The sequence below is a fragment of the Pipistrellus kuhlii genome, unplaced genomic scaffold (genome assembly GCF_014108245.1).
Source record: "Pipistrellus kuhlii isolate mPipKuh1 unplaced genomic scaffold, mPipKuh1.p scaffold_m20_p_1, whole genome shotgun sequence".
NCBI lineage: Eukaryota > Metazoa > Chordata > Mammalia > Chiroptera > Vespertilionidae > Pipistrellus > Pipistrellus kuhlii.
The window spans coordinates 14,824,184-14,842,769 of record NW_023425404.1 but is presented as its reverse complement, the minus strand read 5'-3'; the positions used below and the strand labels follow the sequence as shown (position 1 = coordinate 14,842,769).

At 45.3% G+C, this 18,586-nt stretch overlaps 1 protein-coding gene across 1 annotated transcript in view; it reads right to left on the bottom strand.

The window, feature by feature from the left end:
• Nucleotides 1–18,586, bottom strand: part of MAP3K9 (mitogen-activated protein kinase kinase kinase 9) — a 74,288-nt gene that overhangs the window by 9,786 nt on the left and 45,916 nt on the right. Inside the window, exons 4-9 of the mRNA XM_036432686.2 lie at nucleotides 14,328–14,476; nucleotides 13,198–13,373; nucleotides 6,889–7,129; nucleotides 4,981–5,103; nucleotides 3,256–3,409; nucleotides 311–379 (exon numbers count right to left, since the gene is read on the bottom strand). Coding sequence (XP_036288579.1) covers nucleotides 311–379; nucleotides 3,256–3,409; nucleotides 4,981–5,103; nucleotides 6,889–7,129; nucleotides 13,198–13,373; nucleotides 14,328–14,476 — 912 coding nt within the window. The remainder of the gene's footprint in view (nucleotides 1–310; nucleotides 380–3,255; nucleotides 3,410–4,980; nucleotides 5,104–6,888; nucleotides 7,130–13,197; nucleotides 13,374–14,327; nucleotides 14,477–18,586) is intronic.

Below are 18,586 nucleotides of genomic sequence, written 5' to 3'. Positions count from 1 at the left end.
CCAGTGCTGCAGACCAAAGGATGCAAACTACGGTCTCCCTAAAACTAAGGGTACTACCAGGAGAATCCCAATAACCGGAGTGACCAGGGACGTGAAGAACAAGGTAAAGTCAGACCAACACAGGAATTTTCCCAAGGTGCACAATGGTACTGCTTAAAAATAATAAATAAATAAATAAATAAATAAATAAATCAAAGGTCAGCACAGCTTGGCAATACTGAGGCTGGATTCTATGAGGCGCACTGGGAAAACAAGGAAATGGAAGGGGGATTATTGCCAATACATTTGAAAGGGTGACGATTAGACTCACCCCAAGTGGAAATGTGGAGATTCTGATGGGGTACTTAACCCGTTAGCTTTCTCCCGTCTCTGAGGGGATCTTCAATGAACACAGAGAATCAGTAGTGGGCCCAGCAGGTATATCCAACTCAGCCTCTCCCAGGGGAGACCCCTCAAGGCTTGACTCGAGCTATGCCACCAGCCACCCTCCCCTTGTCCAGTCAGCAAAGCCCACACCATCAAAGGATCTTAAGAAGATGGCCCAGCTTGAGCTGCTACACATCAGGACCACCCAGTCCCTGGGACAAAGGTCCCTGGGCAGCCACAGCATCATTCCACAGGGCCTGCAAACTCCAGATACCCAAGCTGTCACCAGACAAGTGTATATGTTCCCTACAAATGTGGATTATTATATTTTTAAAATATAGAGATGCAAATTCACTTAACATTATTAAATTCAATATAACTCTATGTCTATATATTTTCCTTAGCTGACAGGGACCAAATTTAGAAATACTGTCATATAGAAACTCTCAAAAATTGCTGACATTAAAGAGGGTTGTATTTTGTTTATTTAATTTGAGAATCTATTTTATTTCTTAAATAGGAATTGAGAATCATAAAAAATGAAGTCACATATTTTGAACTGCTCCAAAAGTTTTGAGGGCAGCCCTGGCCGGGTAGTTCATCTGATAAGATCATACTCCCAATACGCCAAGGTTACAGGTTCAATCTCCAGTCGGTGCATATACAAGAATCAGCCATTGAATACATAAACAAGTAGAAAGACAAATCGATGCTTCTCTCTCTTTCTCTCTCTTCCCCCTCTAAAAAACAAACAAACAAACAAACAAAAAAACTAGCCAGGTGGCTCAATTTGTTGGAGCATCATCCCACACAACAAAAAAGTTGCAGGTTCGATTCCTGGTCAGGGCACATACTTGGTTGGAGACATCCCTGGTTGGGGCACGTACGGGAGGCAACTGATCAATGTTTCTCTCCTCATCGATGTAACTCCCCCCTCCTCTCTCTCAAAGATCAATGAAGGCATATCCTTGAGTGAAGATTGGGGGGAAAAATCTTTAAAAATAAAGTTTTGTGGGAAAATGCATATAAGGAGGAAGAAAATTCCAAAGTTAATATTTTATATTGCAAAATAAACTTAATCTATTAGCAAGGAGAAAAAAAAAACTTTATATGAAGCCAAACCACAGAAACAATTGGGATCCTTAGCCAACCTGGTAAGTCTTATCTGTAAACCACACTAATGTCAGAAATGTCATGGGATTCAGAGTGACTAAGTGTCTTCTCTCCAGCTCAGGACGCAGAGGACAGACAGACGGGCTCCTGCTCCTGCTCCTGCTCAGTGCAGCAGAGCAACTTGCCTTCCCCAGGGGGTCCGCACAGCTTAAGTATTTAATTTTTCTATTCCAAGGTAGCTGGCAATCTACAAAGTCTGGCTTCAAATGGTCAATCCTTCATGAACCGAAGCATTTTCACATTCAGCTCAGATTTGACATAGCGAACTAGATTTTGGATGCAAAATGTGTTTGGAGGAACACGAAGGCCAATTATAGGTTGAGGGCACTATAAGTCTACTATTCAACCTTAGACGCACTTCGGAAAGCCTCTAAGAAAGGGTGAGGCAGGCTGCTGCTTATACTCGCTCTAAGAAAAGTAAAAAAGCACGGTTCTAGGTTCTCACACCAAGAATAAGAAGTATAAACCGTCATGTTTGTTCAGGTACAAAACAGAATTGCATTAGTGCCTGGGAGAAGCACAGCAAATTTTACACCTGCTCACAATAAGCCAGCTGATCTCTGGCACTTCACAAAGATGAGCTTATTTACTCCTCCATTAACTCCATGAGATGGATATGGATATAATCCTCATTTTATAGATAAAAAAAACATAAGGTTCCACAGCTAGGCATGGTGGAGCCAGGATTCAAAACCAAGGAGCTCAGGGTCAGCATCCAAGCTCTTCACTAGCACCCTACAAATGCCTGGCCTCTGAAGACAAGGACCGGGAGAATGTGAGTCCTAGGCCACAAGCTCAGAGAGCACACACAAGCGCATCTAAGGCAGCAAGACATGCTTTGTGCTTTGTCCGGAGGGGGCGCTCACACCCATCGTAATGGCTATGGAGTGGGGCCTAAAAGAAGTCTAGTGGTCCTGAGTTCTACCTAACTGCTCTACCAGGGCTGGATTATTCTGCCTGCCCCAGCTTTGAGATGTGTCTCCAGTCAAGAGGGACCCCTAATCTGCTCTTCCTTCATTCCTCTGAGCCACATGTGTCAAACACAAGGCCCGCGGGCCAAATCCGCCCAGCCAGGCCTTGCAATGTGGCCCGCACCGCGCTGTCATCACTGCACTCCGCTGCGTTTCCATCACAATGACAGTTTATGACTGTTCAGTAAACCATTCGGCCCGCGATTTAGGCTGGATTTTAGATTTTGGCCCCTTCTCTGATTGAGTTCGACACCCCTACTCTGAGCAGTTGTGTTGGGGAAGAGCCAGGTTTAATTAAAATACTCCAGCAGAACTGTCCACCTGGCTCAGTCTTAGGGGACTTGATACTCTGAGTAGTGCTCCTCTGGCAGTCAGTGAACGGTGAATTGTTACTTGTGGTCTACCTCTGCCCATTACCTCTTCTTCACTTATGTCTCATCCATGCTCTGTGGCTGCTTCTCCACTGCCACGGAGAAACTGAGCAGTTACCATAGACACCACACAGCCCACAAAGCCTAAAATATTTATTATCTGGCCCTTTATGGAAAAAGTATACCGACCCCTATCATAGGCGGTTCCAGAGAAAAAGGAAATTGGCCAACTCTTGTTGTAAAGATCAAGAAGCTCATGATTTCTGAGGAAGAAGTGAAAGCACAATAGAGAAAAAGGTACTTCACACGGTAATTTTAAAAGGCCCCCCCCGCCCCCGCCTTTAAAAGAGAATTTCACATCATCTGGCTCTTACCCTTCGTCGCCCGAGGCAAGCTCCTTCTGACCCAGTGTACTTGGCCCCCACGTCCGTCCCTTCTTCTTGGAAGCCCGCTTCTCCTCCTCCTCTCCTTCCTCCTTCGGGATGACTGAGCTCCGGCCCCAGGTTTTGCTGCTTTCACCTGGTGTCACTGTGAATAACAAAAGTTGGATGGGATCTGGAAGCAGATGGACAGCGCTCCCCACCTGTCCCCTAAACCAGCCTCTACACACACACATACACACACACACACACACACACACACACACACACACACGCACGCACAGTTGGAGCTCCCGGGAAGTCACACTTCCTTAAAAACTCTGTGCCCAAATGGAGCCTTCCAGGGAAGTAATGGAGTCCTCAGCCCCCACTCACTCAGCATTCTCAAAGTATCAAATGTGGAAGCCCTTCCTAGCTTCTCATGGGTCCAGCGAAAAGCTGGCGCACAGGCCAGCCAGACCTCAGTGTTCCAAACAGATCTGCCTGAGGCATGCTTGGATGGGTGGAACTAGAGTGTGGAGTGGGCGGGGATAAGGAGCAACGGAGGTATAGAAGTGCAGGAATTTTTGTAAGAAAAGTGGTGGAAAGGAAGCAAATGAGGGTTTCAAGGCTCTGGAAAAGGCAGATAGGAAGAGGACAGGGGTAAGGAAGAGAGAAATAGAAGAGATAAGAGGGGAAGAACACTCTTCTGAGCGTGAGCTGAAACCCACCTGCTTCAGAGACTTGGCTTATTTCACAAATGAGTGAAGTGAGCCAGTTGTGAAAAAAAAAAAAAAAAAAAAAAGGCAGTTGAGGAAACTGAGGCAAAGTACGAAGCATATGGAAGCCTCCGTGGGGTCCAGCCAACTGTGGCCACATGCAGAAAGGAGTCCACTGATGTGATCTGATTTTTAAGGAAAGCCAGAAATCCAGGATTTTTTTTTTTTAATGAAATCTCTTAAATCGGGGAAACTAGTTCATTCATATACATACACACACGCATGCATGTGACATGTATATGTTTGTATATATCAAATCTTTTTAATAAGCACTGCCATAAAATTGAAATTGGTCCAGACCTGGCCTATCATAAAATACTTGGCACCAAAACTGGTTTGGCTCAGTGGATAGAGCGTCAGCCTATGGACTGAAGGGTCCCAGGTTCGATTCCGGTCAAGGGCACGTACCTTGGTTGTGGGCACATCTCCAGTGGGGGATGTGCAAGAGGCAGCTGATCGATGATTCTCTCTCATCAATGTTTCTGACTATCTATCCCTCTTCTCTTCCTCTCTGTGAAAAATCAATAAAATATATTTTTTTAAAAATACTTGGCAAGTTTTCTTAGGACCTACACCTTGAAAACACCCTTCCCTGGGAAGCATGAACAAGAGACAAACAGGGACTCCTCAAATATGGCAGAGCCCACAAGGTGCCCAGGCCACGGTACCAGCCTGTACCTACATCACACACCAAAATGCTTTGTACCCACAGAACCCACAGACCCCTCTGCTGATATCTGACTATGAGGAAGAGGAAGAGGGGGCAGCAGTAAAGCTAATGGAGGGAGACAAGGGGAGGCTGAGGTTTGCGTACATATGTGCATGTATATACACATTGTCGAGGAGAAGTGGCCGGAGCTATGGATGGCGCAAGCCTGGACCAGTCAGTCGGTGGCTGGACAGAGTAGGGGACAGGTGCCCCCGATGTTCTGGCCCCAACCAATTTGGGAAACAGTCTCACACTGGATGGCTCGAAGGCGAGGGATGATGGTGGGGCTTGCAGGAGGGCTGGAGCGGCTGCTGATGAGGCTCTTCCTTTTATCCATGGTGGGGGAGGCCTGGACCGTGAACTTGTGCTGGAAATCTGCTTGGAGAAAGATAAACACACATGCATTCCCATTTCCCCACAACCAAGTTCCTCCTAGAAAACACATGCTTCCTGGCAGGCTTGAGGGACAGGCCCCGTTTGCTAAGAAACTCCTTGTTCACCTGAGAAATGTTCTCTTTCAGAATCATCTCTTTTCCCAAAAAAAGATGGCAGGATGGCAAGGAGAAGGAAAATTCTTCATCCCAGTGTAAGTCATGAGACAGTTTTCATAAATGGATGCAGGTGTAGCAATTACATATTTAGAATAGTCCTTTTTCGATCCTGAGAGTTGTTGACTATTCTAGGAAGTCTAACTTTAAATTCTCCGTTTCGTATCATCTGTTAGTAACACCCCTCTTCTCAGGGACCCTGGCAGGCAGACTAATATTTCTCACCAAGTGCAGGCAGAGCAGGGGAAAAAGGACAAACCCTTGGTGGGAACCTAGGGAAGTGAAGGCCATAGAGCTAATGGTCCGAATTCTCATGTGTTTCAAAGGTGGTTGCGGCTCGGCCTAAGCAATGGAAAACAGCTTTGAACTTCTGAGTGTTACTCTCCTCATCGATCAAAGAGGTATAGTGATCACAGCTGCACGCTGACACCTAAGTGGACTGAGATCTCCCTGAGGTGGGAATGATGGTGAGTCTCTGCTTCTCTGGCACGCGGCAGTGTGCTGGCACATGCTAGAGGCTCAGAGGAGCCTAGGGACTGTGTTGCCTGGAAAGAAAACAAATGGACGACAAGGAAACCAGCAGGCAGGTCCCATGAACACATTCACTGGCTCTCACTAAACCAGTGTTTCCCAAAGTGTGGTATGTGTACCCCCAGGGGTACGGGAAGAGTTTGGTGGGGATACGCGTTGCACCTGAGTTTGGTGGAGATATGCGCTGCACCGTGCTTAGCTGCGCCTAATTCTACGTTCTCATGAGTACGAGGGGTACTCAGTATTACCAAAATTATAGAAGGGGTACACATATGTCAAAAGTTTGGGAAACACTGCACTAAATGAATTACCTCGTCTCTACATAAGCCTCCATCTTTGTGCTCCAGACCACCCACTACTGCCCCTACTGGGCTAGTTCCCCTCTTTCCTACCTTCTAATAAGCTTGCTTCCTGGGGCCTTCAGGACTTGGAATACAGTGAACTTTCTCATCTACATAAACACACACTTGAGCGTTCACCTCCCTCCATGGGGACAGTGCCCCCCACAGGATTCTAATGCTGTTTCATATTTCTTTGCATTTTCCCAAGGCTGTGCATACCACAAAGATACCTGTACTCAGCTGACGTGTTTCTGAGAGGATATGTAAATCAGATTCTTATACGTTAGTCCTAATCTCAATTGCACGCAGTGAACTAATTATTTAAAGGAACACTGAGACGAGTGATTTTGCAGAGACAAGGGTTCTCTTTCTCACACATACATACTCTGGAATCTCTGCTCCCCACAATGACATGCTTCCTTCGCCAGATGTGCCTAAGGTAGGATGCGCTTACGTGAGCGGCCATGCTTCTAGCAGCCGGACCAGGCTTGCCTGTCAGGGCCACTACCAATGTGTCTCTCCTTCACATTCTGTGTCTGGTCACCCTCACAAAGTGCCCGGGAGTGGAGCAGCTTTTCACCAGGCCAGTTCAACCAGTTTACAGAATGGCCCATTCCAGGTCGGCTCCATGTTGAGGCTCAGGGTGCGGAGTGTCCAGCTCAGTCCCTGGCTCCAACCCATCCCTGGCCATCCCAGCCCTTCGCCCAGTGCCCACGTCCCAGGGGTCCCCAGCCACCAACCCGAAGGGAGGCTGATGCGGTTCCCGTCCTTGAGCTTCAGCCGGCTCTTGCGGAACTTGCCCTTGCGTTTCTTCACCCGCGGCTTCTCCTGGCACAGCTGGTGGATGATGATGTTGAGCTCGCGTCCCAGGATGTCGATCTCCCGCTCAGCCAGCTCCTGCTCGCGGCGTCGCAGCAGCTCCTCCTGGTTCTTCTGCTGCAGCGCAGCCCGCGTCAGCTCCTCCTCCCAGGTGCGGAGCTCCTGGGGGCAGCAGGACCCAGAACCATGAGTAGGAGTGGGTGTCAGTGCATAGAGGTGAGGCCAGAGAGGCTGGAGGCTGGTGCTCAGGGCCACCTTCAGAGTACCCCTTTAACAGGTGCCCCCTACATCCAGTCCCCAGCAGAGACAGCAGCACCATAGTTAGCTGGGGAACAAACATCTGACCACCTGGATTAGGGGTGTCGAACTCAATCAGAGAAGGGGCCAAAATCTAAAATCCAGCCTAAATCGCGGGCCGAATGGTTTACTGAACAGTCATAAACTGTCATTGTGATGGAAACGCAGCGGAGTGCAGTGATGACAGCGCGGTGCGGGCCACATTGCAAGGCCTGGCGGGACGGATTTGGCCCGCGGGCCTTGTGTTTGACACATGTGACCTGGATGGTGGAGAAAGGCAAGCTCAGAACAGTCAGACTGAGGATACAGCTAGAGGAGCCAGAGTTCCCAGTGGTTCTTTGACTATTGATTAAAATTGCTTACGAGTTAAGAAAAAAAATGGAGGGTTGGGTAGAAAATACAATACGTACTTACATTTTACAGACATGATTCTATTTTAAAATTTTCCATCGCATAAAAATTTGTGTTTTTTTTTTTTTAAACCAGAGCCAACTTAACATGTTCTACCTTAAAATGTGCCCACTATAAATGAATCACCCTGCCGGCATCACCTAAAATATTCAAATAAAATAAAAATAAAAACAGCCCTAGCTGGTTTGGCTCAGTGAATAAGAGTGTTAGTCTGCAGACTGAAGGGTCCCAGGTTCAATTCCCGTCAAGGACACATTGCAAGAGGCAGCCAATCAATGATTCTCTCTCATCACTGATATTTCTCTCTCTCTTCTCCCTTCCCCTCAAAAATCAATTTAAAAATATTTTAAAAACACACACAGATTTCCAGAGTAGCTGTTGCAGAGGCAGGGGAGGCATGCTCACTTGGTGAGTGAGTCAGCTGAGGCATGTAGTCGGAACTCTCTTCTTATCTTAAAGGACAGCCACTTGCTCTGGAAGGACAGTGACGGTGCAGCCAAGAGAAGAGAGAACATCTCCTGACATCTTTGCCAGGCGCTTGTTCTAGAACCACTGCCACATTAGGTTAAGGTGACCAGATTCTTTAAAAAAAAATTGGGATTTTTAAAAAACGCCACGAGATGCTGGACAAATTGTTAAAAATTGGGACTGTCCCGCCAAAAGTGGGACATCTGGTCACCTTATGTTAGGTGGGCAGAACCCCCTTTTCCTTCTGCATGAATTTATCAATGAACCCAGCACAGAGTCCTGGGAAGAGGTGGGAGACATGGAATCAGAAAACAGGAGAAAAAATAGGGAAGAGAACAAAGCATGTGCATAACATTTTAAAATATGGAATCTAAACTTTTCACACTGAATACTCCAGGCCTAAGCCTGAAGAGGGTGAGGATAAGGGGAAATATAAGAAAGCTCTCATGTTAATAACCTAGGACAGTGGTCGGCAAACTGTGGCTCGTGAGCCACATGTGGCTCTTTGGCCCCTTGAGTGTGGCTCTTCCACAAAATACCACGGCCTGGGCGAGTCTATTTTGAAGAAGTGGTGTTAGAAGAAGTTTAAGTTTAAAAAATTTGGCTCTCAAAAGAAATTTCAAACGTTGTACTGTTGTTATTTGGCTCTGTTGACTAATGAGTTTGCCAACCACTGATCTAGGAAAACCATGTGTACAAGGTGGGATGCTTCTTTAATAAAGAAGCCAGAGCAACACTTCTGTGGTCGAAACTTAAAATTCTCAATGACATGCTCCAGTAGAAGGAGTCATTCTGGACAAAAACAAAATACTGCAGATAAGAAACTTCGAGCTTTAAAAAAAAAAAAAAAGGATGAGAGCACGTATTGGGGAAGCTGAGTAGCAGGGAGAAAGCAGAAGAGAGCACAGAGATGGGAAAGAAATGTTCTGGTGTAGGAGCTTTTCATCTCACTAGTCTTCCATTCCCAAGAGAAGATAAAAAATAACCATAAAAGTAATAGAATGAGAAATGAGAAGAGGATTAGCCCCTAGGAAACTGTCTGGTATATGGCAGGTGCTCAATAGTTGCTGAATAACTACTGAGTCAATGAATGAATGAGTGAATGAGAAAGAAGAAAGAGGCAGAAGACACTTCTATAAATGAAATCCTCCTTTATGGGGACATAGACTCATCATAAGCATCTATGATATGAGCTTGAACTTTTGAGCTTCTACTTTGATGGAATAAACTCCAAAGAGATCAATGGTGCACCTTCCAAATCCTTGGCTTCCCTGTCCCACGACCTAGCTTCCACCATCAGGAAAACACAAACACATGGACAAATCAGAAAAATTACTGCTGGTTGGTTGGTTGTAGTAATTTACCATGTGCTGCTAAGTGGGAAAACTGAACAGTGCAAGCTAACGGCAGCCTTTCTAAGTCCTCTCTCCCACTTGCTCTTGTCTAATGGATGGTTTAAGGCTAAGCTCCTTCCTTTAAGGAAACCCCAACCCCAGTCCAGAGACCAAACCAGGTCACAATACCTAGAGGCAGTAGGTTGAGCCAACCTGAAGAATAAGCCGGGTCACACAGGAAGTCAAGACATTCACAGAGTACATGCCTAGGGCACCATATACCTGAAAGAACCTCAAACATGGTAAATCCCCTTTTTGTGAAACACCTCTGAGGGGTCAACCTCATAGTGTGCCAATCCTATTGTCTACATGCAATAATGTAAGAGGAATCACTTTAGAGACAAAGCTCATTGTTCATCTTACCCTCACTGGCCCAAGTACGAGCCTTATGAGGAGAGGCATCACAGCATGGTAGTTAAGAGCAAGGACTCTGAGCAAACTGCCTGAGTTGTGGCCTTGGGCAATTTACTATGGGCCTCATCTGTGATAGGAAGTTAATAACACCAACTTCACAGGGTTGTATAACCTAAGGCAATTATTATCTAGTTACGTATGGTTATGTAAGAATTCATATAAATAAATAACAGACCATAGCACATACCCTGTTTCCCCAAAAATAAGACAGTGTCTTATATTAATTTTTTCTCCCAAAGTTGCGCTAGGCCTTATTTTCAGGGGATGTCTTATTTTCAGGGAAAGACGATAGTACCTGCTCTACAAATGTTAGCTATTGTGAGAATGGATTTGAGTTTTCCACTACTTATTGACAAAATCCAACTTTTTTTTTTTTTATTGGCTGGTACCTTTATAATTTCATTAATTAAAAGAAATAACTGAGAGTAGGCGATTCAGCAATCTAACAAAAGGCCAGGAACTCTGCAGTTTTTCTAGTTGGAACAGTTTCTTCTAATTATTCTGCTCAATGGTCAGTGCAGGTCTCTCTCCCTCTCCCCTTAAGATCCTTAAAGATTCGTCATCAGCTCATTCCATTCCCCTGCAGAATGCTCACTGACTTGTCAAACAGTATCAAGTTTAGGATTGCTCTGCTGAATAAAAAGAATTCAATCTCACCCTAGCTGATTTGGCTCAGTGGACAGAGCATCAGCCTGTGGACTGAAGGGCCCCGGGTTCAATTCCAACCAAGGGCACATGCCTGGATTGCAGGCTCAGTTCCCAGTGGGGGATGTGCAGGAGGCAGCTGGCCAATGATTCTCTCTCATCATTGATGTTTCTCTCTCTCTCTCCCTCTCCCTTCCTGTCTGAAATAAAGAATTCAAACTTGTTACCTCAGCTCCAGAAATGATGTTGAAGTCATTTGTTTAGGGAACAATAGTGATACTGGGAAGGGGGTGTTTGGGAATCAGAAGACCCAGGTTGAAGATTCTTACCTAGACAAGTCAGGTAAGACTGACCCTCAGTTCTGAGAAGAAAACTATAATGACACCTGCCCTACATGCTGGTGGCAGGGGCCTAAGACTCCTGGATAAAAACGATGAAAAGGTTTTAGCAGTCCTTTCAAGTGAAAGAACTGGGAAGACATAAAGATACGTGTAATTTTAGCTGCTATTATTATCATATTGCTTCCCAAATTGCCGTGGTGGGGAGTGAGGAGGGAAAGAGAAATTAACCAGGTCTATGTATAGACCTCCCTCCTGGCCCTTGATGTAGCCCTTAGATTTATTAGGTCTAGTAATAATTAATGTCGTTTTCTAATACTTTTTTAAATCAAATTTATTTAAACAATACAACAAAATTTAATCAACAATATAGTTGCTGTTGTTTTCTACTACTTGTGCCCAACGCTCAGAAAGCATTTTAATCCTTAATCCCTCTGTTGTAAAATTCTTGTGATTTTGATGCAAAAAATTCGGTCAATGCATTTTTGAGGCATTCTTCATTATTAAATTTTTTTCCAAGAAGAAAGTTTTGCAAAGAACGAAACAAATGGTAATCGGAAGGGGCAATATCAGGAGAATATGCAGGTTGAGGGAGAACTTCCCATTCCAACTGGCGCAGTTTTTCAGCAGTGATTCTTGCAGCATGCGGTCGTGCGTTATCGTGGTGAAGAATTACGCCCTTCCGATTAATCAGCGCAGGTTCTTTTTCTCTTAAAGCTTGGGCTAACCTTTCCAATTGGGCACTATACACTGCACTTGTAATGGTTTGGTTAGATGGTAAAAGTTCATAATGAAGAATTCCTTTAAAATTCCACCAAACACACAACATCACTTTTTTCGCATGCAAGTCAGGTTTTGGCGTGGGCTGCGGAGCCTCATTTTTGTCCAACCATTTAGGCCGCCTTTTCAAATTAACATACAGCACCCATTCTTCATCTCCGGTAACAATTTGCTCTAAAAACGGCAAACGGTTTTGACGAGAGAGGAGCAAACTGCAAATTGTGACTCTTTGATTACGGTTGTTGTCGGCCAACTCATGAGGAACCCGTTTTCCAAACTTTTGGACTTTGCCAAGTGCACGCAATTGATTGGAAATTGTTTTTTGTGAACAATTTAAAGTTGTCGCAAGCTCTTGTTGGGTAATTTGAGGATTTTGCACCAAAAGAGCTTGAAGAGCTTCTTGATCAAAATTGGACACACGGCCTTGACCACTTTTGTCATCTAACGAAAAATTTCCCTCGCGAAATTTCTCAAACCAACGCTGGCATTTTCTGGCGCTAACTGCATCTTGACCAAGAGCACTACAGATGTTTTTTGCAGCCTCACTTGCTTTTCTTCCTAATTGGAACTCGTAAAGCATGCAGTGCCGAATATGCTCTTCATCCGCCATCTTCTTAGCCCTAGTTTTGTAACAAAAACCAAACCAAACACAAACTTTTTCAAGCAAAACTTGTTAATTGCACTTCACACGTTCTGTAGATACCACGTGTTTGAAGGTTATGCCAATACAAGTCAATGCCAAGCAAGATTTTAAACGAATGTTAAAAAACGACATTAAGTATTACTAGACCCGATAGTTCCGCCCCTGCAGTATAAAGCAACACAGCTGCTTTAACTTTCCCTATGAGGACACTGACTGCACCAAGGGCACAGAGAGGGGACATTTACGGAACAGCCACAAAACAGGAAGATGGACCTCTACCTGGCTAAGCCTCTGAACTCCCTGGTTACCAGCCCTTTTCACAAAAACATGAAAAATGCCAAACAAATTCAGATCCACAGTATTTTTAGCCCACATGCTATTTCTGATTCTGATACCAAAAGGCACTGGCAAGGTGCTCTGATAACTGTTCTCAATGTTGAAGCATCCTTGTATCAAGCTAACCCCTCGACAAGTCCATGGCAAAGCCAAGAAACCTTTTAAGAACCCTTTTGTATTTTCAGCTGGCAGGTGAGACATCACGCCGGTACTTGCCCAATGGTGTGCTCCCTCGGTTTGGACAATGAAGTAGATAGGCTCAAGGAGAGCTTTGGCTCCAACTCCCCCTGCTTAATCCTGCCTTATTTCCAAAAGAAGAAAAAGTCTATACCATTCCAGGTCACACCTGAGGCCTGGAGAATTCGTTCCATGCAAAGCTGGGAAGGAAAGAGCTGCCCTGTTACTGCAAACCAAGCAGGAAGGTGGTTGTGTCAGGATCTGTCCAGAGGCCCCAGCAGAGAAGGCTCACTGATCCGATGCATGACTTTATCTTTTTTCTCTTACCTTTTCTTTGGCCCTGAGTTGGTCAAACATCTCCTGAATCTCATGTTTCCAGTCATCCTGCAGGCAGTGGAAGGAGTCCTTGGGCATTTCAAAGAAACCAGACTCCTCTATGGTAGTTAGCTGGTCCAGGATATTTGTGAAGGGTGGTCGTGAATGAGGGTCGGGATTCCAGCAATCTTCACAGAGCACGTGAGCAGACAAAAAGCAGGAATGGACAGAGGCAAATGTTAGACTTAGGATACTATGACCTCATTTATCAGACAACTACCTCTCTCTTCTCCATTCAGAAACAGACACCGGGATTAAGGTCCACAAACAGAGCTTAGGAAGTAAAGCCAGGTGCCCAGCATCATAATCAAAGAGGGTGAATTTGTTAAAAAAAAAAAAAAAAAAAAAAAAAAAAAGATCCTGCACGTGTGCACCCATCCAATGGTGACTATTGATTCAGCACGAGAAAGGCAAGTCCAAAGAGTTCCCTTGTGTGAAGTTCACTGCCTCATTTTATCCAGTTACTCATGATTCCAGTCCTACAGTGGGTAACTAAACCTTGGGCCTCAATTTTCCAAAACCCAATGAGCTACCCTCCCCCACCTCAATGTGCAATTGAGAAGGCAACGATCAACAGCATTGGAGTGGGAGTCAGGAAAATGAATTCTCTCTACTTTTAGCTCAGCTCTTACTAATGGAGTGGCCAACCATCACTTTGCCTTTCTCCACTTTGGATTTTTCACAAAATTGTAGGATTTGAGTAGATGACTTTGAGAGTTCCTTTCTTCTCAGGTGCTCTTTATTTCTACATGTAAGACACGCAGAGGTCCTAAAATAAAAGCTGCCATACCTTTTTCATTTGAGTTAATATAATGAAGAACTGGATAGCAAGCTTTAGTTACTAAGTTAAGATCTACAGTCACTGGAGAAGGACAGAAGGGACAGTTGTGATAGCAACTATCAGGGCGCTAACATCATCTTGAAGTAGCTCTTCCAACCACCCATAGGATTCCTCCTTGAGTGACTAATGTTTCATCTTCTCTTTCAGTAACTGATCCTGCAGAATTGGCCAAAATCTATCAAGTGCAGATAGGACAGTGAACTGTCTCCAGTTCTGTCCTGGCGAGGGATCACTTACTTACCTTCCATGAGTTTGGCAAAAGGTTCTGGGCATGTAGAAGGGATGGGGAGGGCGAGTTTGTTCATGGCCACTCCATAAGCAACTGCCAAGCCATCGATCCCTCGGAAGGGCACCTCACCAGTCAGTAGCTCCCACAGCAGCACCCCGTAGCTGGGAGAAGAAGACATGATTACCACAGGTGCAGCTGCACTGAAATAGTTCATTCATGTGTGCCTGCTGAGCATGCCACATGCTCTCCAGCATGTGGGGAGACTAGCAAAATGGACGTCGTAATGAAATATGAAAGGGGGACCATAAGGCCTTCTGGCAGAAAGCAAAAACTCTGGAGTCAGGCACACTTGGTTTCAAAGTCTGCTCCTCAAATTCCTCACCTGTGAAGGGCAAATAACACTAGCAGTCTCTCAAGACTCATGACATTAAATGGGCTCCTCTAGTGTTTAAATCAGTGCTCAAGGGCTACAGCTATTTTGTTGTTGTTATTGTTAATGAAAACTAGGAGAAGGGGCAGCCTCCCCAACATACATTTTTTTCTGTTTTTTAAAAAAAATTTCTGCTTTAGTCACAAATACACACACACACACACACACACACACACACACACACACACTGAGTGGCCAGATTATTATGATCTCTAAATGTATATAATCTGGCCACTCAGAAAGCTGACCACTCCAAACAAACAGATTTTTCTCCCTAAAATCTTTCAAAAGGTTTCTTTAATGCCCACTAGGTTGTATAAATTCCTGTCCCCATCAGTGTGAGTCCTTAGTGGACAACGCTGAGTAATTCAAAGGGGATGTTTTGCTAGGGTGGCCTGAACCAGCGGAGCACAGCAGATGACCAGCTGTGAGGACGTCAGAACTCCCTCCCTACCTTGTAAGTCAACATGAAGAATATCTTTTCACCGGTCCTAGGAGCCAGAGAATGAGGAGTAACTATTCTACAAGTTCACAATCAGAACTAGACAAAATATGGAGTGTTCAACCCTTCCAGGTTTGAGTCAGGACAAGGAAATGTAAGGCCATGAATGGTTCGAACAGTGGCTCTTTTCATATTTTCAACACAAAACTCCAATTTTAAAATATTCATCAGTAGTTTACAAAGAACAAAAAGTCATGTTAATTAAATTTAAAAAAGAAAGAAAGAACCCAGTATCTATTTTGTGCAGGGTGCTATGCCATTTACAAACACCATCTTGAATCCCTACAACAAACCTGCAAGTTAAGTTTCATCGTCATTTTGCAGATGAGGAAAGCAAGCTCTAGATAGGGTGAGCAGCATATATTAAGGGCATACATGAAGTAAGTCATGGTAGACCCTGAACTACCTTTCCATTCTTTCTCTCTAGAATGCCCTTCTACTATTTCTCTGCCTAGTAAACTCTAATCGTCTTTCAAGATCCGATTCAAATGCACTACCATTTATTCACTCATTTTAAACATCTATCAAATATTTATTATGCATCAAGCTCAATGCCACACACTAGGACACAGGATAAAAGATACAGATCTTGCCCTGGCTGGTGTGGCTCAGTTGGTTACAGTGTCGTCCCATACGCTGAAAGGTCTTGGGTTTGATTCCTGGTCAGGGCACTTACTCAGGTTGCAGGCTCAGATCCCCAGTTAGGGTGAGTATGGGAGGCAAATGGGTCAATGTTTCTTCTCTCTCCCCCTCCCTTCAATAAAAAACATATCCTCGGGTGAAGATAAAAAAAAAAAAAAAAAAAAAAAAAAAGATAACAGATCTTATTCACAAAGAGATTAGTGAGAGGAACAGAAAAGAACATCAATTAGAATATGGAGAAATGAGTCACAACAGAAATACTAAGAGAGAACAAAGGAGGGCCACCCAAACCATACTAGGTTGGGATGGGAGATTGCTAAACCTTGAATGCTGAGTGAAGGAAGAATTAGTGCTCCATAGACAGGGATCAGCATGTACAAGCACATGGTCTTGTCTTTAAAGAAGCCCAAGTGGTCTGGCATGGTCCCAAAGAGCAACAATGTGCCAACCCATGAGCCAGGGCAGCCAGGGGGTCCTGACAGATGGACCCTCAGAGTAGTATGACTAGTCTCCTTAGAGAATGGCTTTACCCCAGTGACCCCTCCAAACACTGATGTATCTTGATAGTTAAAAGCCTAGTAGGCAGGTCCAAGGATCTTGTCTGGACAAGGTGTTGGATTTTAGACTGAGGCTGATGGGAACAATTGGACCTCCAGGTGTTATGCAGCCTTTGTTTGGGCTGCCACATATTGAAGTTGCTTATTCACCAGCCTATGGGCTCCTAGGGGCAGGGATAGTAGTGTTTAATCTGCATTCTCAAGGCCTGGCTCAGGCTCTAGTACACAGTAGGCACTCATTTAGTGAGTGAGTTGGTGGAGGGGTGGAGGAGTGAGTGCCTGGTGAGACGGTCCTGCAGAGTGCAATGGGTACCCTTGAGTAAGCCCTGAATACCACTAAGAATTGCACAATTTACTTCCTACCAGACCTTTAATGTGACCACCCAGACAGAGCTCATCCCGGGCAGCTTTTACCAAGTGAACTCTCTGCACTGCTGATGAGATTCCTAGGTTAGAGTGACTTTCCTCTTGCTTGCCCTTGGCATGACTGCCCACCTCCACCCTGAGGAAGGAACGAACACCCATGATCCCAAAGAACCCCTTTCTCCCATCCAGGCAAAGACAAATGGGGTATGAACCCTAACCACCTGGAAAGACGGTCAAGTTTCAAAGATCCAAACATGCATCCTCTTTTGTGTCCTAGCATCTCCTGTGTGATGGTTCTCACATGGAATCCTAGGTGACCCATGCAGAAGTCTCAGGCCACCCGGAAAAGGAGGAGCCAGGCACTCTCGTCTTAATAAGAGCAGCTCTGCTCATACCTGGCTGGCTTCTCTGGGCATCAGCATTCCATTCCATTTGAAGGGCTCTACAACTAAGTGAAATGGGAGGACTACTCCCCCCCAAGAAAGATTGAGACAGACTTCTGTCAAATGCCTGCTTTACCACTGACCAGCCATGTGACCTTGGAAAAGCAAGTTCATGTCTCCAGACCTGTTCCCTCATCTGTACAAAGACAGCCTCCCCTACACCTTGCAGAGCAGAGAATAACAACCGCTCCTCATCCAGAAATCACCATCTGTGGCTAGCAAACATTTGTGCTGCCCTCGGAGGGAACCTGAAGGGAGAGTGGGCTGGTGGGAGCTGGGGAGAGCCCAATGTGTGTAGAGCGAGAGCCTTGTTGAAGGACACCAGCCTTTTTGGAAGAAGCCTTTCCGGAGATTACTCAACCAGTCCAAGTTCTCCTCTGCCAATGTTCCTGCTTATTTTTGTAACAGAAGGTGGGTGATATAAATGAAGTCTTGGTGTTCCTTTCCCAGGAATAGAGTCCATGAAAAAAAATTGGGGAAATACTCGTCGGTTAGGTCTTAGCCCCAGGGAGAGGTGGGCAGTGATAGATCCTCCCTTCCTCCAAATGATGGACTGAGAATGACGTAAACTCCACCTGCAGCCCAGACATTCCTGAGCACCTAAGAAGGCACCTTATATAGACAGTACATTGAACCACTAATCAGCACCTGCCAAATACCCTAAGCCCCTGATTCCTAAGTCCCTAATCATGTGCCTTACATGAAACCACCAATCAGCGTGTGCTGAGTACCCTAAGCCCCATCCCTTCCTTTTCCTCCCCTCAAAAGGCATGTGCTCTTTCTCCTTGGAAAGTAGCCCAGCAGGGGTATTCTCCACCAATAAAGCCTGTGTCCTGGTATCCTGGTCTCGGGCACTCTGTTTCATCTTTCAGGCAGAAGCCCACTGATTTACCTCAAGTTTAGCCTAATTTGTTGCCCTCCTGGGATTGAAAGGAAAGGTCAAGAGATCCTTCCAAGACCATTGACAAGCAGCTTGGAAGTACCCACTAAAACACTGCCTGGGAGCCCCTCCCCCACAGAGAACCCCCAGCTCTCTCAGTGCTGCCCTCAGGGAACTCAGCTGGTGTCCTTCATTAGCCACCTCCACAGGTGTGGTAGCCTTCCCCAGTTGGGTATGATCAAAGGTGGGGGCGGGGTGTTTTATTTTTTTCAACTTGAAGAAAAGCATCTGAGTGGTAGCAACCCTTCCCAACCAAAGGCACAGCAATTCTGCACCTGAACTGTACCAAGGACTGTTTTTCTTCTTAACCTGTGTTATCTCTAAATTAGAGACAACCTGTTTATTAGGCATAATTGTCAACTCAGGGGTCTATGCCCTAAAAGGAGAGATG